Source organism: Topomyia yanbarensis, chromosome 1, assembly GCF_030247195.1.
Source record: "Topomyia yanbarensis strain Yona2022 chromosome 1, ASM3024719v1, whole genome shotgun sequence".
Classification (NCBI taxonomy): domain Eukaryota; kingdom Metazoa; phylum Arthropoda; class Insecta; order Diptera; family Culicidae; genus Topomyia; species Topomyia yanbarensis.
Window position 1 is genome coordinate 3620655 of NC_080670.1, and position 27173 is coordinate 3647827.

General features: G+C 43.3%; 1 protein-coding gene across 3 annotated transcripts; it reads left to right on the plus strand.

The window, feature by feature from the left end:
* Window positions 1–123: 123 nt before the first annotated feature.
* Window positions 124–25414, plus strand: LOC131676634 (baculoviral IAP repeat-containing protein 6). Of its 3 annotated transcripts, XM_058955840.1 has the most exons (22): window positions 125–401; window positions 978–1318; window positions 1386–1696; window positions 1751–4215; window positions 4326–4552; window positions 4615–4836; window positions 5146–5334; window positions 5563–5983; window positions 11950–15273; window positions 15332–16010; window positions 16070–16313; window positions 16380–19814; window positions 19887–20053; window positions 20109–20789; window positions 20849–21058; window positions 21116–21290; window positions 21348–21528; window positions 21596–21837; window positions 21906–22360; window positions 22423–22611; window positions 23750–24267; window positions 24436–25414. In XM_058955840.1, coding segments are annotated over exons 2-22 (14514 nt in total). In that variant the 5' UTR covers window positions 125–401; window positions 978–1140; the 3' UTR covers window positions 24437–25414. The 3 variants fall into 3 exon arrangements, with proteins under 3 accessions (XP_058811824.1, XP_058811823.1, XP_058811822.1); XM_058955839.1 differs by having other exon boundaries at window positions 23750–25414; XM_058955841.1 differs by lacking the exon at window positions 5146–5334 and having other exon boundaries at window positions 124–401; window positions 23750–25414.
* Window positions 25415–27173: the final 1759 nt, after the last annotated feature.

Genomic DNA, 27173 nt, shown 5'->3' on the forward strand with positions numbered 1-27173 from the left:
ACCGGGTTGAATCGGTTCACATCCTATAATATGTGATAGACCGGCGATCTGTCACCTGCCATCTGATGATGATGGTTGAATTTCGCACACAAACAGCCGTTCGTTGTCAATCCATCAACCAACCAGAAAGTATAGTCAGTCAGTGCGAGGAACGAAGAGGAGTGATTCTACTTGCGAGACAACACACACAGTTAAGATACCAGTCTGAAAGGAAGACCAGAAAAAAAGTTTGATTTTTCACGCGTAAAATTTCCCTTGCTAGAGTGGCAGACAGTTTCGGAAAACTAGTGAAAAGTGGGCCCCGTATCGTATACAATCGAAGGATTGTCGATTTCAGGATTAGGTTGGATTTTCCCGTCCCACAACCAGGACCGTGTGTCGACGCAGGAACAGAGAAAAATGTGAGTTTTCGCTCATGGTAGCAGTTTTCGGTTCAGTTGTCTTGCTGATTTTCTTCTTTTAGTGGTTGCCAAGTTTGATTTGTTTTGAATGTTAAATTTATAACAAAGTTGGTTTCATTCGTTTCTCTGCACTTGAAAGTCGGAAAAATTACCGTATCATTTAGAATTATCGCAAAAAATGTCTTAAAGTTAATCTCTTGTAAATCAAAGATCAATCAACGTACTTAGTTAAAAGGATAATATCGATACTGGTTTTTGTAATGACAAAGTTTGCTGGCAACTCGGCGTGACACATACTCGAGTTCCGATTTTGATGATGGTGGAATTGGATTTTGACAGATCTTTGTGAAATCTTTTCTCAAAATCAGAACGAATTCAATAGTGAAATGTTTGAAGTAAATTTTTCATATTAGAAACCTTCCTGCTTTCCTGGAACACGCAACATGAGCCCTGCCTGTAGCAACTATTACACAATATTAGATCCCATCGTCGAATCGAATTAATCATTCTAATTTTTATTTTCTTTGGTTGTTTCATGTTACGAAAATACACCTCACTTTCTACGCAACAAATCAGGAAGAGGATTCGCTGACGATTTTTCGATTTAAGGAAACAATTTAACCAGCAAATTAGTGACGGGAGAAGAACGTTGGTATACACGCAGGAAGGGGCGGAGTATACCTAGAGTGTTTTTACTCTAATTATTGTTGCCTCGAAGGGGCGGTTGGAGCCGTACACGATGACCACTAGTGATGACCAATGGCTGAAGGAAGATGGTTATCTGAATGTGGACACCGATTCGGTCCGGATTGTGTATCATCCATTTCTTAATGTGATTCTGGTGTTTACCCGCTCAAGCGAGGTCAAGGTGTTGGATGTGAATTCTGGTGTGATATTACAAAGTTATCGAATTTCCGGTTAGTGTTGATTAATATGCACTAGTAACGTTTAATAATCTGTCTGTTTTTTACAAAATCATCTCAGATCAACACCCGCCACGATGTCGTTACTTACCTGACCAGGACAAGATACTGTTCTGGAATGGTCATAACGTTTCGGTACGAGGGGACTACAACGGTGTGCTGCTGTTGGACACTATTTTGCAAGCACCCATCGCCCACGCGGACGACATTATCCGGATAGAGCTACTGTTGTCGGAAGCAGTGTTATTCCTGCAGTGTCTCCAGAATCTAGAACAGCACGGGTTAGAAAACACGACGGATATGACGAATGAGTTGACGCTGAAAATCGGCGAAGCTCAACAGCATGCAAAACGAGGCATCAAAGCACAGAAGGTAAGTGAAGGTTTAGGAATGTGAAAAGAACTACTTCATTCATTACTGTTTCAGTGGGAAACGATTTGTTTGGAGCTACCACACTCTTCTTTACGGATGGTTGCTGGTGGAATGGTGATGCAGCTGAAGCGATTGGAACGGCACATCCCTGCACTGGCCATAGCATCCGCTATTAACGAACGTTTGACGGATCTTCTGCAGGGTGCCCGTGTGACGGAACCATCAGCACTGAATCGTTTTCACATGTTCTCCGAGGCCACCCGAAGGCAAACATTTGAAGGGTGGCCACACATGGATTATAAATGGGTCTTGCCAGATCAGATGGCGCAGGCCGGTTTTTACCACTATCCGGGAGATAACGGAAACGATGACCGGGCTATGTGCTTTACGTGCAACGTCTGTTTGGTGTGTTGGGAGAAAACTGATGAACCATGGAGTGAACACGAGAGACATTCACCCGAGTGTCCGTTTGTGAAAGGTGAATTCACTCAGAATGTCCCATTATCGGTTACATATGCCACAAGCCCTGCTGTTTCCACGGGCGGATTTAGCATCATGTCGTCTGGGGACCGTGGAAATGTGTTCTGCACGGGCAACACCTCAGCTGATGTAACGGTGTGGAATGTGGAACGACAATTGAAGAAAATCTACGACTTCAAAGTGAAACTGCACCCGGATATTCTCACGACGACGTCGATTAGTCCCACTGCAACTGTTAACGAGATCGAGTTAACTGCCCTTTCAACGTACTTCGTCAAACCGCTTATGGGAATCCCAAAACCCAAAGTTGCTACTCTCTCGCTAAAACCTAAAATGTTGGGAACAAAAATCATATGTGGCGTCCGAGTGGAAAGCGTCGAACCGGAAAGTGATCAGGTCGAAACAACGCTACTTCTGATTGTCTACAACATCGAGGACGCAATCTGTTCGGAAGATAACACGCCTGGGACTGGAAACAACAAGCAAATAAGTCCAAACTCTCCTGCTTGCCCGCCTGTAAAAAAAACTTCACTCAGTACAATCGACGAAAAGTACGAGGACAACTTTCTGAAGTTCCTCTCGGATAACCCGGACTCGCAGCTACAGGAATCTATCGACAAGTTAATCTGTATGGACGCCCTAAAGAAGACCGAAAGTCAGCTCAGCCAACAATTCGGTGCCAAGTTGGACGATACGTTAAGCAAACTAATCAAAGCTTCCTCTTCATCATCAACTGTCGGTTCGACGGAAAAGTTAGCTGTGAACGATTTCTCAACACCTGCCAAATCCTTGCCAATGAGTTTAAACTTGGGCTCTACCAAGGGACCAACAAGCATACTTTTCCCGGCATCAGACCAATTTATTAGCGGATCGTCGTCCACGCAGCTGCTTTCGGTTAAAACTTCCGTACCGGACAGTGTCAGTAGCGGAGGTATCAGTGCGAACGTATCAACTTTACTCTCGACAGCATCCAGTCTGTTCTCGGCAAACTGTGACATAAGCTGCATTCCGTTGCAGTATATCGAAATTCCGGATATGGAAACGCACCGACACTATCGTATAGGGGAAATCGTTCCTTCCAGTGATAACAAACATTTGCTGGTAGTGCTACAGGCAAACCAGGAGGGTGATGATAATGATTCTAGCATGGTTGAGAAAACTTCAGATGAACAACAGGAAGGCCAAGACGAAGAAATACCAGAGGTCATTGAAATTGAAGACTATGGAAGTGAATGGAAAACATTGTTACTATTGTACAATTTGAATGAGGAAGGTTTAGTTAAATCGGACGAGCCGCTCGAGAAAGTTTTATCCAAAGTTGAGACACCCGTGGAAATAGTTATGTTGCCAAGATGTGATAGCAGCGGACGTAGTTTTGGAGGTCCGGACACGGAGAATGGTATCTTTGTTATGACCTGTGCAGATGGAAAGTTGAGAGTCGTTTCGTTGAAAACACTAAACATTATTTCGGAAGCAAGCATCAAAGATGAACGTTTTGTATCAGCGACCTACTGCAAAAGCTTGGAACGGTTGTGCGGCTGTACTGCTAAAGGTTGTCTACATTTCTATTCGTTCTATGATCTGGATGCTGATTCCAGTGACGAGCGAGATGACGACGTGTCTTGTATGATCAGTGGCAATGGCAAGCTAAGCACGGAAACCGAACAAATACAGTGTAGTTTGGAGGCTGCTGGATCTTCGATGACTACTTCTGCAAATTTGCTGAAGTATGAAGCAACTCCATCGACATCTAGTTCACCGGCACAGATTCCAACTGTGACGGGCAGCAACGCAAATCCCGCTGGAGATATTCACCCCTCGGACGTTCTATTGGCATACAAAACGGACGTTTCAATGAACACGCTGCGAGTGCTGTACTCACTGACACTGTTCAACGAAATGTTAACACCATACTCAGCCGAGGTTCCCGGTTGCTGGAGTGAACTGGAGCAAGCCCAGAAGCAGCGACGACATCCGCAGCATCTGCGACCCGGTGATGACACACATCTCACTAAAACGTGGAGGCTACACAATGATGCGTGAGTATTGATTTGATGTTCAGTTCTTTTAAATCGTTGTAGGTAAAACTCTTCATGGAACAAATCGAAAAGCGACGATAATACACTAAAAATCATGTTTTTATTTACAGCACGACGTGGGACGAACACTTGATCGAGTTGAATCTTCCCAAGTGCACCTCGCTGGGTCATATCGATTTCAAGTTTTCCCTGTATCAACCTTGCACGAATCCACCTGCCATTCAGGTTACCTTGCTTAAGCAGAAATCGATTGGACTTTGTTCACGGCGGAAAACCCAGTCGATCAATCGCGTTGATGAGTCCATCAATTTCAACATCGGTTCAGCCGATGGAAAAAGTAAACCCTTTTTATAAACGTTTCAATACTCATCTCATACTCTGACTAACGTTTCTTTGTAGATTCGATCGAAAATCCCGTGCTCAGTGAGGAATATCTGCAGGCAAGAAACGCAGAAATACTGGTAGGTCCGATTGAGCTGGCGTCGTGTATGGACCTTAGCGAACAAGCCGGATCAGTCACGTTGACCAGCCCAAAGCTGCTTAAATCCAAAGGGCGCAACTATCTGCTTCACATCAAAACTATGACCGACCTTTCCAAGGATGGGCAAACCAAAACAAGAGGTACGCTCTGCTTCTTTCACAAGGTGAAATCGATACTTGGCTATCACTGCTCATTATTACCTAGACTCTCCAATAGCCCTCATTGCTCACTATTATGTTCACATTGTGTGTACGCGTGTGTGCACTGCTATCATTCCTTATTACTCAATGTGCTCACTTACGAATCGCTTGCTAAACTGTCCCTTTTGCCGCACTGGCCAATCATCGACGAAAGCAGTATATCTGTCTAATCATGGGAAATCTCGTTTTCCCACCGTGTGTTTTTTTTTCTCTATTGTTCTTGACACCTCTCTTCGAACATCGCTTCAGTTCCAGTGCGTAAGAAGGGCATAACCAGTATCCTGCTAACATCATTCGCAAATATATCGCAACAAAATCACACCACAGCTACGAACCACGCGACCACTGCGACGGCGGGGAATGCGGGCAAGGACGGCATCAGCTTCTTCCCCGACTCCGCCGGCCCTAACAAGACGCGCAAAAATGACTTTTACATAGGTAATACTGCTCTGTCTCTGTGTGTTGAATATTGTATCCCGGAATTTGTTAATTGTATGCCTTCGGTTTTACCATAACTAACCATTTGGTCTCCTGTTCAGATTTGGAGAAGTCAATAATTTCGTTTGGCCTGCTTTCTCCTTCATTTGTTTTGTGGCAGTGGTTTTAAGCGTATGCCTGTCTAATTTCTAAATATCTAATTTTCTCTTTCTGTTCCGGAAACCACAGGTTGCGATTGGTTGAACGAGATATCAGTAACAGTGCGATCGACCCGGCAAGTATACAAAATCGAGAACGAACGAGCCCAACGACTGGCCATGCTAGACTCCAATCTGCTACTGGAAAATTTGCTCAAACTGCTCTACGGTGAGGATGAATCGCTTCAAATGCAGCAGAATGTTGTCCTCGATGTGCTCATTTGGATCGTTTCGATTCGTCTGGTGCGGTACCGCTATCCGAAGAACCCGTTCGCCAAGAAAATTCTTCCGACGGAGATCAAAGACGTGGCATCGAGCGATGTCAACATTCAGCAGTCCGAGTGCGTTCAAATCATCGAACGGCACCTGGAGGAGATTATCAGACACTGCGTGGTACTAGGCAATCGCAGCATCGCACATAAATGCGTCAAGCTCGTCAGCGTGGCGTTGGAGTAAGTATCTTGGAACAGTTGTAATTGCTAATGATTTTTGGTTGGGGTACTCTAATTTCGTTCAATCAAATTGATTGGTTTTTTTTTATGGTCGGAGACGAACCACTGCGACCAATATTTAGATCTATTGTTGTATGTCCCTTTCTTAACCTAAGTGTACTATGACATATCACCATTTATGAGTGATTATTGTTATTCCCAGTTAGGCACATCACTTCGTATGAAGTTTATTATACCTCTTTTATGTTTAGTCCAGGCAATTCCACACTTTTTTTCTCGTTGGGTGAGTTACATTTTTCCCTCACGAGGATTACAACATCATCTGCAAATCCAATCCATTGGTATCCTATTTCAGTTAATGATTTACATAGCTCGTCTAAATGCCTTGAGGACATCCCTTATGTGTTTTCATAGTCGGTGACGTGTTTCCAAGCGTTCAAACTCGTTTTCGCATAGCATATCGCATTGAACTATGAGATGCAATGTCGAAAGCTATTTCTATGTTGAGAAAAGTCGCTAGTGAGATTTCTTTTGTTTCAATAGAAATCTCTAGTTTTCCAACCAACCATGTGTAATGCATCTATTGGTGTTTTTTGCTTTGATATGCGAATTGAAACTCGCTCAGTGGAGAGTATTTCAAGTACTCTGTTTGTTTTGGAAGTGATGTATCGCGCTTCCCCGATTTTGCAATAAATATCACCATTATCTCCAGCTTGTAGGTGTATAGCTTAGTATTAGACTAGCCCTAAAGATTCCCGTCAGGTATTCAATGATATGCTGTTTGCTTTTCTGTAGCATTATTGCCAATATTCTATCCATCCCCGGCGATTTAAATGGCTCAACGGAGTCTATTGCACATTCCAGCTTTGCGTCTGTAAATATAGCACTGACTATTTCGTGAGCTTCGGTGCCAGCGTCATATGACTCAGGCTGTACTTCAATTTGGAAAATATTTCTCCATCATAATACCAAGTGTTTCTTGCGAATCAATGGTGGAAGTTCCATCGTCCCTCTTCACACTACCCATTGTTTGATCTTCTGAGATAGCTTTTTGTAATCTTACTACGATGGAAGTTTGTTCAATCCGCTCGCATATCAGCCTCTACCTCTTTGTCCGAGATTTCCTAATTTCTTCGTTATATGTCGAAAGAGACTTTTTATACTCATTCCACTGTACAGTGCTGCTTTTGCACCCAGAAGTTGAGAGCAGAATGTATCCCAATCAGTGCTGAGCTCCATCACGGTACTGATGGCAAATCTGCTAGACAATAGATAATGAAACGGTTAGCAGTTGAAACAGTAGGCGATGCTTATTGTGTTTCGGTTCTCACTCCAATAAATTGACAACAGTAAGACGGTTCTCTTCTGAATCTTTCCTTACTGGAATCATTACTGAGAGGAATTGAAACTGATCAGAAATTTATTTACAACACAAACAACGCGCTAGTATCAACAAATAGGTGGTATCATACTAATAGTTTTGAATAAAAGAAACAGAAAGATGGAGAAAAAACTACAAGGAGCAGCCCTATGGGGTTGCACGAACTGTAGACGTAGGACTATACTACTTAATGTAAAATATTTATTTTCTTAGTACTTAGTGTGTGGGAAAAAAACACCCGGACCGGTGAAGAAAAATCAAATTTTAGACAATATAATCACATCTCATGTATAGAACAAGCTTTCTAGTTGCTCTCAAACAAATCCTAAAAGTTCAAAGACCCATGGATAACCCCAAGTTTGTAGATGTGTTTCGATGCCACAGGATTGTAAAATGGTTAATATTACGTCATGAAAATTCAATTCTTCCGTGACAATTTTGTTTGCCTGCAAAATGCCCTGTGTGTATGCAAAGCTCATGATTTGTTGGGATATTAGCATTGATCGGAAAATGCTTTCCAACGCTGCGCATTGCATACATACAGGACATTTTGCAGGTCACCAGAAGCTGTTCATTTTACCACCGCCACATGTTCATTTTACCCACTCGCTATAAACATGTCTCATTTTTGGACATGTTTAGAAATCAAGAATCATGTTTGAAAAAATGTGTTTATGACGAAGTATTTTTACCAGATATGTACAAAACATGTCTAACAAGAAACAAAAGGTGATTGTAATATCTCATTCACTTATTAGTTAGAAAATAATGACTGCTTAACGTGTTCATTTTACCGCCAGTTCCCCTACCTACCACCACATTCACCTCAAACATTGAACCCAAGCGTACAATGCAAAATGAGTCAACGCTGATGATGATGGGTAGAGCGAAAGAGACAACTAGTACCACCACGACACTATTAGCGCATTTCACCAAAATTCCACGCGGCCTTTCCGATTGAAAGGAACGGCCGCGCTTAGCCCATCTGTCATAATATCGTGATTTTGCATAGCGAAGGGCTGAATGATAACACATTTTGTTCCAAAAAACAGCCCTGCGTTATGCAACACTTTGTGCAGGTTGATTATACCAGTTGCAAGTTGGGCCAAATTCACCAAGTTCCGTAAAATTTCTTTTAAATTACAGAATTGATAAAATTGCTTAGATGAGCTAAACTAATTAATCAAATCCTGTTTTAAAAAATGTCCTTGCGTTTAAACCAAAATGGGAAGCTTAGTACTACCACTACATTACTTAATTTCAAGCGCAAATACATATGCTAGTTAAACCAAAAATTTACTGGCAACATTACAGCGGCATTTAGGAAGTAGTTGTAGCGGTCACCTGTTGGACGACACAGGGTAGCGTAGCTCCACAGCCAGTGTAACAGACTTCTAGCTCAGCTATACTGGCTGTAAAAAACACAGCGCAGCTGAGCGTGTCTGGCCAAGTCCGTTTTTTAAATAGTCGATAATGACGTCATTCATAGAAGCGTTGCGCGCTAGGTACACCAATCTCGCACAGGGCTTGGGAAGCGCTATCTTCTGTGTGTTAATGCGCGATATTTTGACAAGGTTGTATATTATTTAATTTTTTAATGCTATGGTATCAAAAATCTTTGGGTTTATCTATTGGAATCTATTCTTAGAAGTATTTCGGGGCGATTTGTGCAAAAAAATTGAAAATTTATCGTGAGATGGCTGAATTATATGCGTTTAAAATTGGACCACTTTTCGTTACATACCATTTTTGTAGAATTTGCAGAGTTCACCCCCATATCGAAAACAAAGACGTAGTCCTACGTCAAAAATCAACAAAGCACCGCATGCTGCTTGAATACAATATACTGATAATATTTCATTTGCCATACCAATACAAAATAAATGGTACTCAATCTGTCTATCATTTCAATGCGCTCTCTCTCTCTCTCGCACGGCTTCTGTGAGAGATAGTTACCTGAACACAGTTCGAGGAAAATGGGAATGAAATAACGGTCATTTTTGTGGTTGTACGGTCACTTCATATTTACCGTTACAATTCAAAGACCATCGTGAGATTCTAATTATTGTTCTGGGTTTCTGTAGATTTCCGTTAAGGGTTCTTCTGCTTCATATTCGAAGATGGGTGGTCTGATAGAGAAGGTTCTTCAGTGACATGCCAGTTTATGATGCGCCTCTATTACACATATCAAAATTGTTGGATAATATATACTCTATAGGACACTTACCCCTTTCGTTGATAGCACTACTTCCCCGTATCCTATGACAGACGTTTGCATCGCAACCTATAATGAGCTGCTTATTTCTTAAATTAGTCATGGAATTTGTGTTTCGACTTTGTCTCATCAGAATCCGACACTAACTTAGTTTCTGGATTGGTGCTAGCTCCAAAAACGGAGACATTGTAATTGTGTTCCTGAGCAAACCCCTAGTCAACCACATATCGATCACAACAACTTAGCCAGAAACTCATCGCAATTGATTTGACCGCTGTGTCCAGTAACCTGGCAGTGGATACTTCCTGGGAAGTATTGGATGAAGCAATAGGGAGCCATCACCTACTGATTAGAATAATACTCGCTTGTACGGACCACGAAAAAAGTAAGAGAACAGCTGACAGTTGAATAAAAGCAGTAGAACCAAGAATAATAGATAGATAATCTGCTACACCAAATGCGACAATCAGCAATATTTCAGAGCATTAAAAAGAAAAGCAACAAGATCAACTTTAAGAAATTTGCCGAGGTGATAATCCCCAAGCCAGCTCCGTAGAGCTATACAAGAAAATTCACAAACTAACCGGAAGACAAAAACCAACTTGCATCAGTTCCTTGACCTACACCGAGGACCTAGTGAAGTAGCCACCGAAGCCTACACGGCTTAAGTCAGAGCAACAATGACATCATAATCGTGGAAAGTAGAACTTCGTATTACACGCGAAGAAAAGCTCAGCACCTGGTACAGACCAAATTACGTGATCTAAATGCCATGTGCCTGAAATTCGGATTATCGCCATACCAAAACAGGACAAAAATCAGTCCTCATTTTCCAGAAACAGACATATATCATTGATCCCAAAACTCACCGAAACCATCAATACAGCAATACTACGCGAACTCCGTGAACATATTAATCACCGCGAACTGCTACCGAAATTATTTGGCATTGGTAAAGAGATCAACAAACACGTGTATCACCTATGTGACAAATCTGATCCAGGACAACCAACGGTAAGGATGGCTCACAGCGGAAATCTTCGTAGACCTAGGAAACGCATTTAATGCTGTACGTACAGACACGCTAAAGCAAAAAAAATGTCGGAAATGAGCATTCCAAATCCATTTTTGACGTAGAACGCGTCATTCTTAAACAATGGGCACTTGAAAATAAGAAGCGGAGATTCGGTTATCACTTACGTTGTTAGCGATGGACTCCCCAAAGGAGGACGTACTGTCCTCGATCTTTTTCAACATATTTACAACAGCGGTACTGAAGGGTACAGGGTCAAGCGTTCGAAGCTGACATCATCTGTCTATAAATTGGCTGACTGATAGTTCGGAGTATTGTTTATAAGCGTACAAAAGCAACTTATTAAAAGTAAAAACAAGGAAAAGTGGTCAGCAATAGATTTCAAACGTAATAGCAGCATTGCTTTATATATAGCAGAAAAATCACAATCAACGATTGATCGTGAGCTCAGCCGCCTTAATGTGAATAAAGTGTTTGTTTATCACACTATAACTCGTTATAATAATACTGGTAGCATCACAAAACGCCATGGAGGTGGTTATCAAAAGACTGCAACGTCATGTGAGATGGTTCGAAAAGTGAAGCAGCGACTTGAGTGAAATCCACGACCAAGTGCCAATCTTAAAGGTTAAAAATCTGAAAATTTGCCTTTTTTTAATTTTGCCAGTTAAAGTTAAAGTAAAAAGTGGTTATATCGGTCAAAAGTGAATTAATTCTAAATGCTTGTTTATTTTCACACCCTCTGTATCTTGAAGTAAATAAAATAATATTCCAAACTGAATTTATGTCCTGTTTAATTGGCTACACTTTGAGTGCTGGACCCTGAAACTTCTGGGCAGTCACCGGTCTTATTACACTCACTATGACATTAAAACGTCATAATAACAGAAGAAGAAGACGTGTATAACGCAATGAAGCTTTTAAAATAGTAATGCGAAGTGAATAACACGTGATGGTACCATAGTAACAAGTTGTAGAAAAAAATGCGGAATTAGAGCAGGCCACGGTATACTCAGCAATAGGTCTTTACGATGTGAACGTAGTTTATGGACGACCCTTAACAAAATCTAGTTGAGCCAACATGGTCTCTAGTGTTTTAAATAGAGTAACTGGAACAAGGGATCGTTATATCCATCAGGATCCGTAATTTCCTACTGTGGCTAAATTGATGGCCTTTCACGTGTATTACGATATGATGTGAAATTCTTTGTCCATTTTAAGTTACACATTTAGGTGCTTAGGATGGTGCTCTTAACTCTTCTTCTCCTACTGTTATTACATTAATTTCTACAGACTATCAATAACATTTTCCATCTACCTTCCCCCCGACCTTCCAGAGGTGCCCAGAACATGATCGACAAGGACGTATGCAACTCGTTTGAGAAGGCACTGAAGCAAGCCATCATCACCTGCCTGCCGGAGATCATAAATTCCAATCATGCCGGTGCGCTGCGTTGGTTTACATTGCTCATATCCGGTGCATCGACCACCGATTCGCACGGTTCTATTTCGGAAAAGTGTATCTCCCTACTGAAGGACGTTGCTAATGAGATGCGCAAGCGAAGCAACCCGTACACGGCTCTACTACGGACTCGGTTCGGTTTGTACGGGTCCCCATTCGAGGCGGAGATTTTCGACTCGCAACCGCTGACGTCGAAGAACACCAACGTGACGTACACCTGTTCGATTACGAAAACTACCGGTACCGGTGCGAACAATCAATCGATAGATCTGCGCTCGGTTTGCATTGCCGATGGTTCGGAGTTGAAGTTTCTGCCGTTGCAGTTGAGGCGCCGAGGAATCGGTAATCATTTTAAGGGACTGCTGGAGGTGGAACCGTTGCACTACGTATGCAGTTCAACGTCAGATGCTACTCGATTGGAGAACGTTGATGCCAGCAACATCCAGGCGACGAATATTATAGATGATTTTCTGATGGAGAACAGCACCCAGAATAACATTGAAACAGTGCCGAACCACATCAAGATGGAGGATAAGGAAAACCTGGACGATGATATGATGAACAATGTGAAAAATATACTGGTTGATAAGATCTTCTATTCGGCACTGAAGAAGCACAAGATGAAGGACGACATCAACGAAGCGAAAAAAATGGTTGAGGAGATTGGTGCGCAAAACGAAAATTTCAATGAAATTGAAAGTTGGGGTCCGGCAAACGAACCGAGAATTGTGTTTGTTGGAGAGAATGGCAATGATTCGTCGATCATCTATGATAAATCACAGGCTTCAATTGCACTGAACAATAAGATACAGGAGTTCTTCGAGGACAGCAATGCAGACGAGCATGCCAATGGGCTTCCGTGGCATAAGTTGTTGAGTACACCGCCGAAGCAGACGATTGTGGTAGACCGAATGCATTCGGGAGCGATGCGTTACATTACATTAGACTTTGGAGCACCGATTATGTTGACTGATCTAATCATTCCAGCTTCTTCAGATTTAGCTTCCCTGTTTATAGACATCTGGTGCTTCGAGGAGGAGGCCGATAGTGTACGCTTAGTTGTTTCGCAAGATATTGGATCTCGAACGTTGGTGCTGAGTGATCTTCAGCCTCCACCAATTTGTCGCTACTTGAAAATAACAATCACCGGACGGTACGGAATGTCTGCTACTAGATGTAGAATCCCTATGGGTTCGTTTTACGGCCACATTGTGATCCTGGATCGCGAGGGCTACGGAGATCCCGTTATGAAGTATCTTAAGAATAAGAAAAGTAATCTGCCAGCTCAGGTTAAGATTCTCAAGGCACTGTACGAAGACGTTCACTGTCGGTACTGTTTGTCAAGCAGCAAACTGATGGATCTTCTCCAACCCCTAATCAACAGCGAATCTTCCAACATAGCTCATATGCAGGCATTCCTGAATCGAATTAAAGAAAACAATGGAGACTCGGCGGGAACCAGCCATCCGAGTGCATCCTTCCAAGACAATCATAAGGTGTACTCAGTTTACGAAGAATGCATGGCCTTTCAGCATCAACTGAATGTCATCAAGCGAGTTATTGATCGTATCAAGGGACCATTTCCAGCAGCGGAAATGCCAAAGCAGCTCAAACCTGGTTCCGATCTTTCCCCGATCTACACCGATAAACTTCGCGTGCTCAGCGAATGCCTTATCGAAACCCTGCTGCATCTCATCACCACGTACGGAGTTCAAAACGTTACCAATATCTATCCATACTTCGATCTGGACACGTGCAATCTTCTCTTCGACACACTGGTCATCAACGGGGACACTCACATTCAGCTGGCCACATGTTCAATGCTTGTTCGAATGTGTTGCTTTCAACCGTGGTGGGGTGAATTCCTTGCCGATAAATTTCTGAAACTGTATTCATCTCAAAACAGTCGCATTTTCCCGCAAGATCGCGTATTTTTCCTACTCACCTATCTGGGTCGGAAAAGTATCTCAATGGGAAGTTGTCGAACGATTGTGATTGATGCTATTTTGAAAAGTTTGGCAACACTGTTGGCACCACTTTCACAGAATAGTACCAGTGGATTGAATATCTGGTGCAACACTGATCTGAACCTACTCGGGTGGATCCTGTTATTCCTTTCGGTTTGTTTGGACGATGGAACGGTTGAAGGGAAAAAGGACCAGAGTAACCTTCGGTGGGACTTCATGTCTGGTGAAACCGATATGGTGAAGGCAAGGTTGAACATGGGCAACGGAGGTTTAAGGACGCTGACCAGAACATTCAAAAAGCGATTCTTGCAAAGTAAGCACTCTAGCGCGGGTTTAGGTGGGGGAAGTAGCAACGCAGTGGCCGAGAAAATGTACACGATTCATTCGGATGCGCTGCAGGGTACCGCCAGCAAGTTGGAAATGGCACTCAAGCAGCATGAGAATCAACTGAAGAAACTACAGAATAGCATGAATTTTGCCAATTATTTCAACGAAATCGCCAAAGTGAAGTCTGCCCGGAATTCAAACAGCGGCGAAGGAGCGTCGCGAAGTTCGCACTCCGGCGGGAGTGGGTCAAAGGATAGTTCTGAAGGAAAGGCAAACGATAACGAAACAGCTTTTGACAAGGGTCTGAAATCGTTGAAGATTGGAAACATAATCGTAGTTATACGCGGGCTGATCGGTTTGATATTAAGCATGGATTTCACGTGTAATATGGACTTGTTTCTGATAACCTGCAAGATTATCGCCCGTTTAGTGCTAGCCTGTAGACCGGTTGTGCAGTTGTCGAAGATTATCACGACGAACCAGTTGCTGCAGTTGGTGCGAATTGCGGTTTGGGAAAATCAACAGCAACCATGGGCTGTCCATGCCATAACCTGTCTACTGCAGGATGTGCTCGAGGCAGACAAAAACTACAAGGACGATGACAATGATTCTGGTAACTCAAGTGGGGACGAAGCATCAGCTTCTGCAGAATCTAGCTCTTCGGCACGACCACCAGTACCGGAGACGGCTTTCAAACCGGTGATGCACAACATACAGGTCACGAAGGATGTTAGCTATGCGGATGCAGTGAAAAATCAGCTGCCTTCGTTGATGGAATGCGATGATGCCGATATGGAAGATATTCTGATCTTGGATGATATGTTGGAACGCGAGAAGCGAGTCTTCAAAAAGGACGCCGGTACGAGCGTTGCAAGTGGAAGAAATGGATTAACGTTCCTGTACAAGTAAGTTTGCATAGTTATAAGATTTGAGACGAGTGTAAAATACATTTTTTTTTATCAGGACTGTTTCCTCTGCAATGGATTCCCGACTAGAAACCGGTTTGGATACGAACGTGGAAATCACTCTACGGAGGCTAGCGATGAAAGCGACCTTCAATCTGATCGCTAGTCTTCCCCAGATGTCAGTTGCGGATTCACTTAACAATAGTAACCTCATCGAGCTTACTGCCTGGCCAGAGACGATCGTGGAAGCGTGGTCAGGAGTCGAATATCAGCAAGGACTGGAGACAAACACCATGCTGACGGACGTGTTTGACAACATTCTTTGTGATCTGCATCTAGTAGATTCATGGTTGAACCTGGAGAAGATCCTCCAGCTTTGGTTAACACTGAATGGTGAAACTCTTGAACAGGTCCCGGGGAGTAACGCGCCAGGATTGAATGCATATTCTTTTCCAAAAATCCCCTTTGGAGATCGAGCCGTACACGGACTGCTGAAGGCGTTGGCTTCTCATCCGAACATCAAATTACGAGCGTGGTGTCTAGGTTTCCAGTGTTTGATACTGGCCTGTAAACCGCACTTCGAGGCGGACTACATGGACTCGAGCTCTACTAGCAGTGACAATCATTTCCGCAAGATGGGAATTCTGATTGTGAGCGATGACAATTTTGAGAAAATGCTGCTACGCTTCTTCTCCGGTGTGGATCAATCAGTATCATCGCTGGACAGCAATCGCTATGTAAGTAGACTCCTTTGTAACATTTTGAACATTCATACGATATGAATAATCGTGTTTAGGCCGGTCCCACCGTGTGCAAGCTGATTCTGGAGTTGTTCATCTGGCTGGAACTCAAGTGTAACGTCAAGGAGAAATTGAAGGAGATCCTGTTGAAGGTTATTCTGCATCTGGTACAATTTGGTGGTGCTATATCCAACCAGCAGGGCCCCATCGATGCCCAAAGCCAACTGATCAAAGAATTGCTGTCATTCTCGTACGACAAGAGCGACCTAGGTGTTGCCATGAGCATTATCGAGTGTGTTTGTAAGTATTAATGAGCAAGATATAAGATAAATTAAGATCAACTCAATTTTCCCTTTTTTTCTCTAGCTCATCTAGTGTATAATAACATCGTAAACGTGGAGAAACTGTACTGCTACCGTGCATCGGAAACTAGCAATTCCAACAACATGTTCGGCACCCGCTTCGGCAGTCTATTCGCAACCGTTCTCGGCTCGGAGAACGCCCGCCAGTGCAAAACCGTCACGGACAACACCCTGCTGATTGATCTGTTGAAACTTGCTTCCATTCTTGTGAATACAAAAAATCCACGTTCGGGCGAGGACAATAGCACGGCTTTCGAGAACGTACCGTTCAATGAACTGAACACGTCCAACGAGAGCCAGACGGACGAAATTAAAGCAGAACAGCAGCACATTGAACCAAGACCAAAGACACCGTGTTTTGCGGACACGGTTCTCCAGCACACACCAACCATGACGCGACTGTTGAGCTCTCTGTCACACTGTTCCAACTCGTCGTTTGCAATGCTGGTAGCATCTTCGATGTATTCGTCTACAATAAGTGAATCGAAAAATACTCTCAGTGAGCCACAAACTGTAGCTGATGCTGTTTTTCAATTGCTGCTGTACCTCAGTCGATCAGCTACGCAGAACATACTGGTGGTGAAACCTTTATTCGACTACATCAATAATGCTGCTAGCATGCGACACGCGATGCCAAAACTTCAGCTGTCGGAACCGTTCCTGTGGTTCATTCTGAAAGTTTTGGAAACATCCTCTTCCGTAGCCATTTTCACTGAAATGGGTGGTATAAAGGTTCTCTGTGAAAGCTTAGTTCGCAGTAACCGAGCACTGATCAACACTCAACCAAGCCTAGTATCGATGATCATGCAGCGGCTATCCAAATCATCAAATCTACAAACTACTCTGTCCAGCTCATCCAAGAAAAGTACAATCGTTACACCACGCAACGAAGATGGTCTCATCAATTTCGCCCCGTATTGCACGATATCGTCGGAGAATCAAACTGCTCAGCCAGCGGATGTGCTAATCCAGGCTCCCATAGCATCGCACAGACGAGCTCGGAATCCGGCTTGGAGTTACCTGTTCTATCCTAATGAGTCTCATGTCGATTTGACGATTACGTTACCAACTGCTGTTCTGCTTAAAGAGGTTCAACTACAGCCACACCTATCCACGCTCGCTTCATGTCCTTCGGCAGTAGCAATAGAAATCACTCGGGACAGCAATCTGGGACCCATTCCAATCACGCAACCGATATCAACTGTTGGAATGACTTGTATTCGATTAAAGTTTGCTCAACCGGAAATAGCCACCAGTGTAATCATCCGCTTGTATCGACCCCGCGATGCTACAAACATTGGATTAACACAGATATCGGTGCTTGGAACGACAACCTTCAGTGATGTAAACTACGGAACTACAGCCGGGCCAAGTTGGGCCAGTGGTGCCCCTGCGATCGGTATCCCGAAGCCTGGTGGTGATGGGCTTAACGAGTATCATAACGATGATGACAAAGTGGCAAAAACTAGCTTGGGGTGGCTTCGCATCCTTGCCCAGTGTTTCAGCGTTGTGATCTACGCTTCGGATCAACAGCTTTCAAATCGAGTAATCGTAGCGGCGACAGAAGTTCCCGGATTTCTTGAAGCTTGCTGTTCACTGTTAAACATTGCACCGAGCAGTCCAAATTTTGCCCTGCAAAATCTGGAAACGGTTCTTCTGAAGCTCGGATTACACAACCGCGAATTCGGACTGAAACTAATCAATATTCTTCTGAAAGAGAGCATTCCACAAACGTTCCAATTATGCAATGACTCGATATCGGATCTTCTGTACCATCTATGCACGACTCAAAACGACCACACCCGAGATCGTTTGGAGGGAATTCTGTTGTGGGTTCAGCGACTGTTCGAACGATACCACCAGAACCAAACCCACCGATTTGTTCTGCACGCAACCAATCCGTACAGCGGCTTTATCAAATGCCTTGCATCCATTTTGTGGCAGGTCTATGCAATCGATCTCATACCAGATCTTCCGATCATGATAACCAAGGAACTGTTCGAAACACTTTACGACTGGAATCAAGAGCTCGAGCATGACGAACCGCTGAAGAAAGCTATTGATGCTGTGCTGTGCTCGGTATGTTGCATTCGACCGGAATTGTTTACAATGCTGCTGAAAAGGATGGGTGTTCTGGTGCCGAATCTATCGACGGATTTGACGGCATCGATTTCGGATGATCGCAAAGATGGTGAATGCATAACGGATGACATCAAACAGGAAGAATCGGATGCAGCAGAGTGGTACAGCCATTTCGTGATCGAAGATCTTTCCCGGCTGAATTTGTCCAAGTCGCAGTTGACCACAATTTCGATGGCCTGTCAATCGCCACTTGCCGTGCAACAATTAATCGATTCCGGGCTACCGAATTTGCTTACATCTGTAATATTGGAATTCTGTCATCGGGTGCTGAATAGTATAAATCAGCTTCAAAAAAATAAATCTTCATCCGGTAGCTTGGAGCGAGATAATCGGGAAGTTTTTGAAGAAGAGCAGGCAGCTGCAACAGCATCTGTCGGTGGGGCTCCAGGAGAATCCAGCTCTTGCATGACCGACGCCGACAAGGAACACCACAAGTACTCAGGTTGCAGCTCCAAGGAGGTAGTCTTCTATCCAATGGTCAACATTCAAAAAGTAACTGAGATCTTGGAATTCTTTACGGAAGTATGCTCCGAGGGGCACATGAGGGATTGGTTGGGATGCTTCGAAGGTTCCATCTTCTGGGAACCAATCCTGTTGCTGCTCTGTAACAACAAATTAGCAAACATCGCTCCGGAAGTGACGCCTCAGGCATGTCTCGATCTGGAAGAATGCCTTATAAAGTTCCTTTCCAGAGTTACGTCTTGCCATCCAAAGAACCAAGAAGTGCTTACTGTGAACCTTATTTCTGTCATACGCAAGTCTGATTCTAGCGCTAGTACGAACAGCAGTGCAGCCAGTCTGAGCAGTGCCAACAATCGCACTTCAAACGGTGGCAAGTCGTGCATTTCAGGATTCACACGTAGGCTAGTGTTACAGATTCTACTGGAAAGTGAAAAGATTATGATCGCTGTTCGTAGTGATCTGCCGCTGCAGAGCAAAGATCACAATTTGTACAACGTAAGCCATCATCCTTCGAAACGACCGAATAGCCATTTCCTGCTGTTTTACGTGAGCACTAATTCCAAGTGTCAGGATATTCTGGATCATTGCTCAACGGTGTACAATCAGATAATTCCAAATCTGCCCTCAGATAGTCGAGTGGGTGAAGTACTGACGGGTTCTTCAAGTGCTAGTCATGTACCTGGAGGAAGTGACAGCCGGAAAGAACTGTGGGAAATGGGTCTTGGAATGGAATTTCTCAGCGTAGCTGCCGGTGTTACTGCAAAGGACAAGCGACTTAAGGAGGCAAAGAATCAGGCGACCACCATGAAGCAAAAGGATATCATGTCAATGTTCAGTAAGATCTGCTTATACATGTAACGGTTTTTGCTAGAACAGTATTTACTAACAAGGGGTTTTTGCTTTTAAGAAATGAAAATCGACGATCCTAAGCTGACTGTTCCGGATGGTGTTGCGTTAACTCATACAACTGTACCGCACGGACTGATCACGAGCGATGCAACGATCTCGCAAATTTTAGCTATGTTGAAATCCGTCGGCATATCTTTGTCAACGCCGTGCATCAATCTGAATTTGGTGAGTACCCTAATATTAATTCCTCCAATCAATCAGCAATCATATTCCATTGCAGATTGAGGCCAAAAACAAACCGGACATCGAGTTAACCTGCGATAGCAGTAGTTCATCAACCGCCTCCCCATTACTTAAAGCGGCCGATTTCATACCGCTTCCCTCGCCCTTACAAATCTTTTCTAGCCGAGGTGGTCTGTCGCTGCTAGCCCACTTTTTGCCAACGGTGTACCCTGAATCACCGAAGAACCAACAGCAACTAGGTGATAAAGACAAAAGTCCGCCGGGGAACGAATGGGTAAAAGTCGAACAGAACGAGGAAATATACGAAGACTTGGATGACTTCCTCGCAGAGTCTTTGCCGAAAACGCAAGCGATTTCAGCAGTTCCGCAACATTCGTTAGCGGCATTTGCACTGTTCCTTAAGCTCCCTGCCTACTCGGAAGTACTGCTACGAGATAAGGTTCGGGCGCAGTGCTTGCTTCGGTTGATCCTCGGCGTAACCGGTGACGGAGAGGGAAACGAGATCTACAGCTTGGCACTTTCGTCCTCGTTGCCAACACTCCCGTTTGAGGTTTTCCGACAGTTGCTCGACAGCTCTCCGCTGACCACGGACGATGGAGTGTTGCTCCGGCGAATGGTGATCGAGGTCGGGGCCATTCATCTCGTATTGAACTGTCTGAGTATCTTTACGCACCACAACAGTGGAGGCTCCAGCAGTAATTCGAACTCTTCTGATAATGTAAGTAGTTGTGAGAGTGTGTTTGCAAGTGAACATTTTAATCCTTAAATTGTTTATAGATTCAAACCGCTACGGCTAGCAATAAACCAGCAGCACCAGTCGCTAACGGAAATGGTGCGGAAGAACAACTCAATTCAGATGACAAGAGTCATATGTATTGGGCCAAAGGAACTGGATTTGGGACGGGATCAACACAACAATCATGGAACGTAGAACAGGCACTTTTGCGACAGAAAAGTGAAGAGGAACACGTGACCGTACTGCTGCAGGTTTGTTAGAATATTATCATGAGCATGGTAACTCTTTCTCACATGGTTCCCTTCCAGGTGCTATCAAGCTATATCAATCCTGGTGATAAGATTCCATCTAATCTAGACAGCGAAGAGCTGAGTTACAGAGAATGTAGTGAAACGCTTCCGGAGTTACCACCAATCTTTCTGGATTTGCTGCAGCAATCCTGTTTAATACCTGCCCTTAGTTCATATCTGCGGAACGATTCAGGTACTACATTTTTCATAAAACCAAATTCAACTGATTTAAATTTGAATCCACTTGTAGTATTGGACATAACGCGGCACATTCCATTGTACCGAGCCATTCTTCAACTTTTGCGAGCTATTTCCCTCTCGAACCAACTACTGTCGCTTTTGGTGAACAAAAACAACGAGGGCAAGATCTCTATCGCATCGTTGCTGTCCAATATGAAAGCTTGCGTTGATACTTATGCTAGTCGTCTGAAGTAAGTAACCTTATCCAGTGTTTGAGCTTGAAAGACTGAACTTATTTCCAATCTATTCATTCAACAGAGTCAACAAAAAATCCAATCTTAAAGGGCAGACACAGAAAATCACCGTCAGCCTAGACGATGGCGATGACGAAGGGCTGGCGCTACTGATACCGGATATCCAGGAAACATCGCTACTGGTGCAAAGCGCAACTAATCTGGAAGCTGCCGTATCTGAAGAAGAACAGAAAGAGTACTTGCCAAGACCGATAGCTAAATCTGTGGAGGACAAGTATCTGGAGTTAATGAAGGCACTTCAGTTTGGTAATTTTTGTATAGAAATATTAGGAATGATCATTACGCTAATAGTTGTGCTACAATTTTGTTTATAGACACCTTTGAAATGATTGCGGAGACCGACAACGGTTACCGGTTCACCATTTCACACCACTTCGAAACCAACGTTCGCATGGCCGGCGATCGCGGTCACCCTGGTCGAGTGAAGCGGTTAGCACAGGAAACAGTCACTCTTTCAACCAGCTTGCCCCTATCCTATAGTAGTTCCGTTTTCGTGCGCTGTGATACCGATAGACTAGATATAATGAAAGTATTAATCACCGGCCCGGCGGAAACACCGTACGCGAACGGTTGTTTCGAATTCGACGTGTACTTCCCACCCGACTATCCCAACTCACCGATGATGATCAACCTGGAGACAACTGGTCGAAACACGGTCCGTTTCAATCCAAATTTGTACAACGACGGCAAAGTGTGCTTATCGGTACTGAACACTTGGCATGGTCGACCCGAGGAGAAGTGGAACGCGCATACATCGAGCTTCCTGCAGGTGAGCTCCATATTAAAATGAGGTGGCGGCACTGGTGATCTAATTAAGCTTTGACCTTACAGGTACTAGTCTCAATTCAAAGTCTAATATTGGTCCCAGAACCATATTTCAACGAACCTGGCTTTGAACGGAGCTGGGGCACACCAAGCGGCACACACAGCTCGCGGGAGTACAACAGCAATATCTACCAGGCTTGCGTGCGATACGCAATGCTCGAACAGCTTAAAAATCCATGTCCCTGCTTCAAGGAAGTAAGTATTAACTGGGTGGGAGTTTCCTCGAATGGTTTTAAAAAATAGTAGAAAATTGAAATAGATTTAGAAAGAAAATTAGTATGATGATTATCGAACCACCGTGTTGATATATTCGAATGATTGGTATGGTGGATCGTAGCAGCGTATTTGAGCATCATCCAATAGAAATTGCCGTCGATTTTTTTTTACAAACTTCCCTTTGATGTTTTACAAATGAAAATATCCCAAAAATGAAACTATGAATATTGTGCTATTCATTTGAAACCGGCGCTCCAGATGACGTTCACTGTGGTCCAGTTTTGCTCCAAATCGATGGCTGCCGTTAACCACACGCTTCGCCCTTCACCGTGCGAACTGGCTGGGTCAGTGGGTAGCCTATATTGTTCCGGCTCTCGGTATGCTTTCACCGCATTCGGACCATGTTCTGAAAAGGTCGCTCGTGATCCGGCTCTTCCTACTCACGTCACGATCATTTGCTCGCTCAAACCCGACGCGACACTTTTCTGTCTTTGGTGGTGCGTGCTCGGTCCCGACGGCTGCGTGGGAAGACTATCACGCTCTCTTGTCACAGTTCTGGCCTGATACAACCCCCCCCCCCCCCGATCGGGTCACCACTACTGTCCAAGCAGTCACTGCTCCACTATATTCACTGGCCGGTGCGGCTAGTTGAAGACCATTTTTACTAATTTTCATGGATAATGGGCGACTTTTGTGGATGTAGATGCAGGTCTTCTGAGAAAGTTTCACTCGCTACAAGGAGTTTTCCGAAGAATTTTTTTTCACACGCGTCAAATCTTTTTCCGAAAAACGCCCGACCCTATTCTTCCGCGTGTCCGAACCAAGGAAGTCTGCCGTGAGCGGAAATTGTCTGCTGTCAACTGCTTTCTCAAGGCAATATTTTATTCGCCGTTCTTTTCAAGCCACTAGCCCTTCAGTATATCCTTCGTTTTTGGTTCAGCCGGTCTCATCCTCATTTCGATGGTTGGATTTTTCATTACACACATTACCGAATCATCAAACTTGACTTTTTTTAACTAACGTAACAATTCATCACGTTACCTTTCGAGGAAACTATTGAACTAGCCATAAGAATGTTAGCTAAAGTCCCATGATGCGACACTCCTTCTCCCAACAGGTAATTCATACACACTTTTGGTTGAAGCGGAACGAAATCTGTGCACAAATTGAAGACTGGATCGCAGAACTTAGTAAACCGCTGCAGAGTGAGCGCACCGGGCGCACGATCTCTTTCAATGCAATGGTTTTGCGTCGACAGTACCGGCAGTTGCGTGAAGAACTTGCGAAACTGGCTCCTCCCGATGGGCTGAATGAGATCGATTATCCCTTCAGTGTAGGCATGACACCAACCACGCCTTCCGCTCAAATCGGTGGCAGTGTTACAAATTCACCGCCAGAAGTGCTGGCTCCTCCGGAGAAGGATGACGATACGATGGACCTCCAATCGAGCGAGGAAGTCATCGAGATGGACGTTCAGTATGAGGCAGACGAGATGATTGTTAAACCGGATGTGGATGAAGTAGATGAGGAGGAAGCGGGAAACAGTGGTAACGACAAAGGGACTAGCATTCCGGATGAAGTGCAGGATGATAATCCGGATTTGTCGCCAGAAGAGATTGTACTCTCGATGGTGTGGTAAGTTTCATCACTTCAGTGTTCGTGTCTTGCATGTCGTGGTCGTTACGATCAGGATTTTCTGCGACCAGTAGCGGAAGACAGAAGATCCCAATCCAAAGTTCGTGTGCGCTGCGTGTTTTCGTGTAGTAACAGGTCTAAACTATGGTATTTTCGATGATTTTTCAGATTTTAGAAAATCCAATCTTGACGCCTCTTCTACTTTTGTGACTAGCTAAAATGAGGCAAATGATTGCATATAAAACAGAAGCAAACAAGCCAGGGTAGTTTGATGCAATGGCTGAGAGACCGCATTAGGGAAATTCAAGTTTATAATCTACTAGGGAAGTCACATAGGAGTAGAAAGAACCCAACATATACAGAGAAAGAGCGCTCAGCTTGATTATCGAAAAAAAACGATATCAATTGAATTGATGATGTGAATGCTTAAAATTTAAAATGATAAAGAAAAATAAATTGAACACTTAGCCATACTAATAAAGCGAGATATAAAAAGTTTATTCCAACTCCGTTTCGTTGACTTCACTTGTAAGGATAGTATATTATGTTTATTTATTTATTTTAACCCAAGTGTCTATTACAACAACTCTAATTAGGTCTCGTATACTGGACCACAGAGAAGAAACGTCTAAGCTAAATTAAAAAAAATCAAATCACGACCCGCTATGCCTGTAAAATGATAGCCTTGAGGCTGCAAGTTGATTGGAATGTTGCTTGTTATCGCAAAACTTATTACACACAATCAAAACATGACTTTGATGTTCAGTTCTCTGTGACGGGACGGGTTTCGTTTTGTCATTCAAATTCATGGGATATACGAATCACTCATTTTCCATTATTCTTTTATCAATTCGTTAAACACATGTTTCAACCAACAGATACGCTTTTCGGATTATTTGTGTAGGTACCTAACTTTACGACTTGTTTTTACGACATTGTTCAGTACACTCCCAGTGGAATAGAAGCGAGAGCGATTATAACAATATAGGACTGCGATGAAATTGATTGTGGAAAAAATACATGTAGCAGTAAATCCAAAAAAAAACATACAAGTAAACTAAAGCCGAAATTATACAAAATAAAAACCATCTTATATGGATATTATTGTATTGTACTAGTAATACAGGACAAAAAAATTGAATTAAAATTATTTTTTCACTTAAAAGCCGAAATGCTCCGTTTTGTCTACCGAAAAATTTGTAATATTTCAATTTTTCTATAGATTCATTCAACCGTTTCGGATTTCCTAAAGCTCGTAGGACATTCATGCAAGCTCGTGAGCTATGGGCAATCTTTTGATCATTACTTCGTCAAAGTGTCGACGAGTAACTGATCATAGTAGGCCCAGTATCATAAATTTTGGATTCTCGCTCCTTTTAATTGTTAATATGTTACCGGTTTTCGGAACTCATTCCGAAATTTGTTATGGGGAGGGTGATATGACTAATAGATCGGAACGATCAATTGGAGTAAGATCATTTAAACACTTTGGAGTTCGAAAAAGGTTTGTATATTCATTTCAGTGATCTCTCTGGTTTTGTGGGCGATCTCCAGGTCTCTCCAGGAATTTTACGGTACTATGCTATATTTCTTCTTAGTGCAAAGCAATTTGAGTAAAAACTATTTTTCTTCATTAATTAGAAAATTGTTAGAAACCGTGAAGAGCACAAATCCTATAACTAAATTAGTTATAAAATTTGCGTTTCGTCTTCGTCTCATCAGAATCCAACACTAACTTAGTGACAGGACTAAGCTAGTTCTGGATCGACGCTAGCTCCAAAAAGCGGAGACAAATATATGTCTGGACGACTCATAAATAATTGGAAGAATCTAGATGTTGAAGATTGGCCATCCCTGGTTCATACACTAGGCACAGAAATTGTCCGTACAGTGAATGGTTTAAATTGTGGTTTAAGTTCTTTTGACCTCCATGTACAAATAAAACACTGCATATTTAATACATTTCAATTGACTTGATATACTGGAAGGAAGCTTTGTTGAAAAACACATAAAACAGACGCCTTCGAATTATCCGTTTAGCTTCCGTTTAAATCTAAAACACAAATCAGTATCGTATCGTGGATGCCCCCTACTTTCGCAGCAAGGACAACATTACACTTTGTTTCTCATTGATAGGACCAAAAATCGGGTTGTCTGTCGGAATTTTTTCCCTTTCTTCCATGATGACTTTTTAACTGATTCCTAGTAATTATATGCTTCTGAATCTTCCTTGGGCTTGAACTTGTGCGACCTTTCCTGGCTGCTACTTCGTTATCGATCTGGACTAGCTGAAGTTGCACAGGGAATCAGTAGATAGTTACGCTTGGGAATAGCGAAAGATCTTTCAATGTTCAGCTCCTGGTAATCCTAAACTGTTTTATTGATCAATACCGGCGCTGGCCAGGCTCGAACGTAAATCGCGGAAGAAAAGGGAAGGAATGTTAGTCCGATACTTGCTTTTGCTAGAGGCCGTATACACTACTGCGCGCTCCACAAGTATCACGAGAGGAGAATATTTGTTAATAAGTATAGATGTTGATTCTACTTCATTACCGATGCCAGAGAGGTGGGGAATCAGAATATATTGGCTCAAATGGCACGTTCCCCGTACATAGTCGGGGATTTGTGCCTTGCCGTGTGTTTTCATCATTTCCTGAGCGGAAGGAAAGGACAAGGAGGTGTGGGGAAGTAGACTTGGAAGGGTGGGAAAAACAGCACAAAACAAAAAATAAACAACAGGTAAATTAAACTCACAAGTAGTTCAACTTGCCTGCGAATAAGCCTAAAGCTCTTTACCACATTGGATAAGAAACTTTAGTATGTCTCTGAGTTTCAGTCGACCAAACATGGTTTCGTCTATATAAGGACGGCTGAAGACTCGTAATCGCAATTGCGCTAGCGCTGGG

Excerpts from the sequence above, each read along its gene's own strand:
- LOC131676634 (XM_058955839.1), top strand. The coding sequence starts at position 1,141 with ATGACCACTAGTGATGACCAATGGCTGAAGGAAGATGGTTATCTGAAT. Across the intron at positions 4,553-4,614 it reads CGGTTCAGCCGATGGAAAAA|ATTCGATCGAAAATCCCGTG; the intron begins GTAAACCCTTTT and ends GTTTCTTTGTAG. Across the intron at positions 19,815-19,886 it reads GGATATCATGTCAATGTTCA|AAATGAAAATCGACGATCCT; the intron begins GTAAGATCTGCT and ends TTTGCTTTTAAG.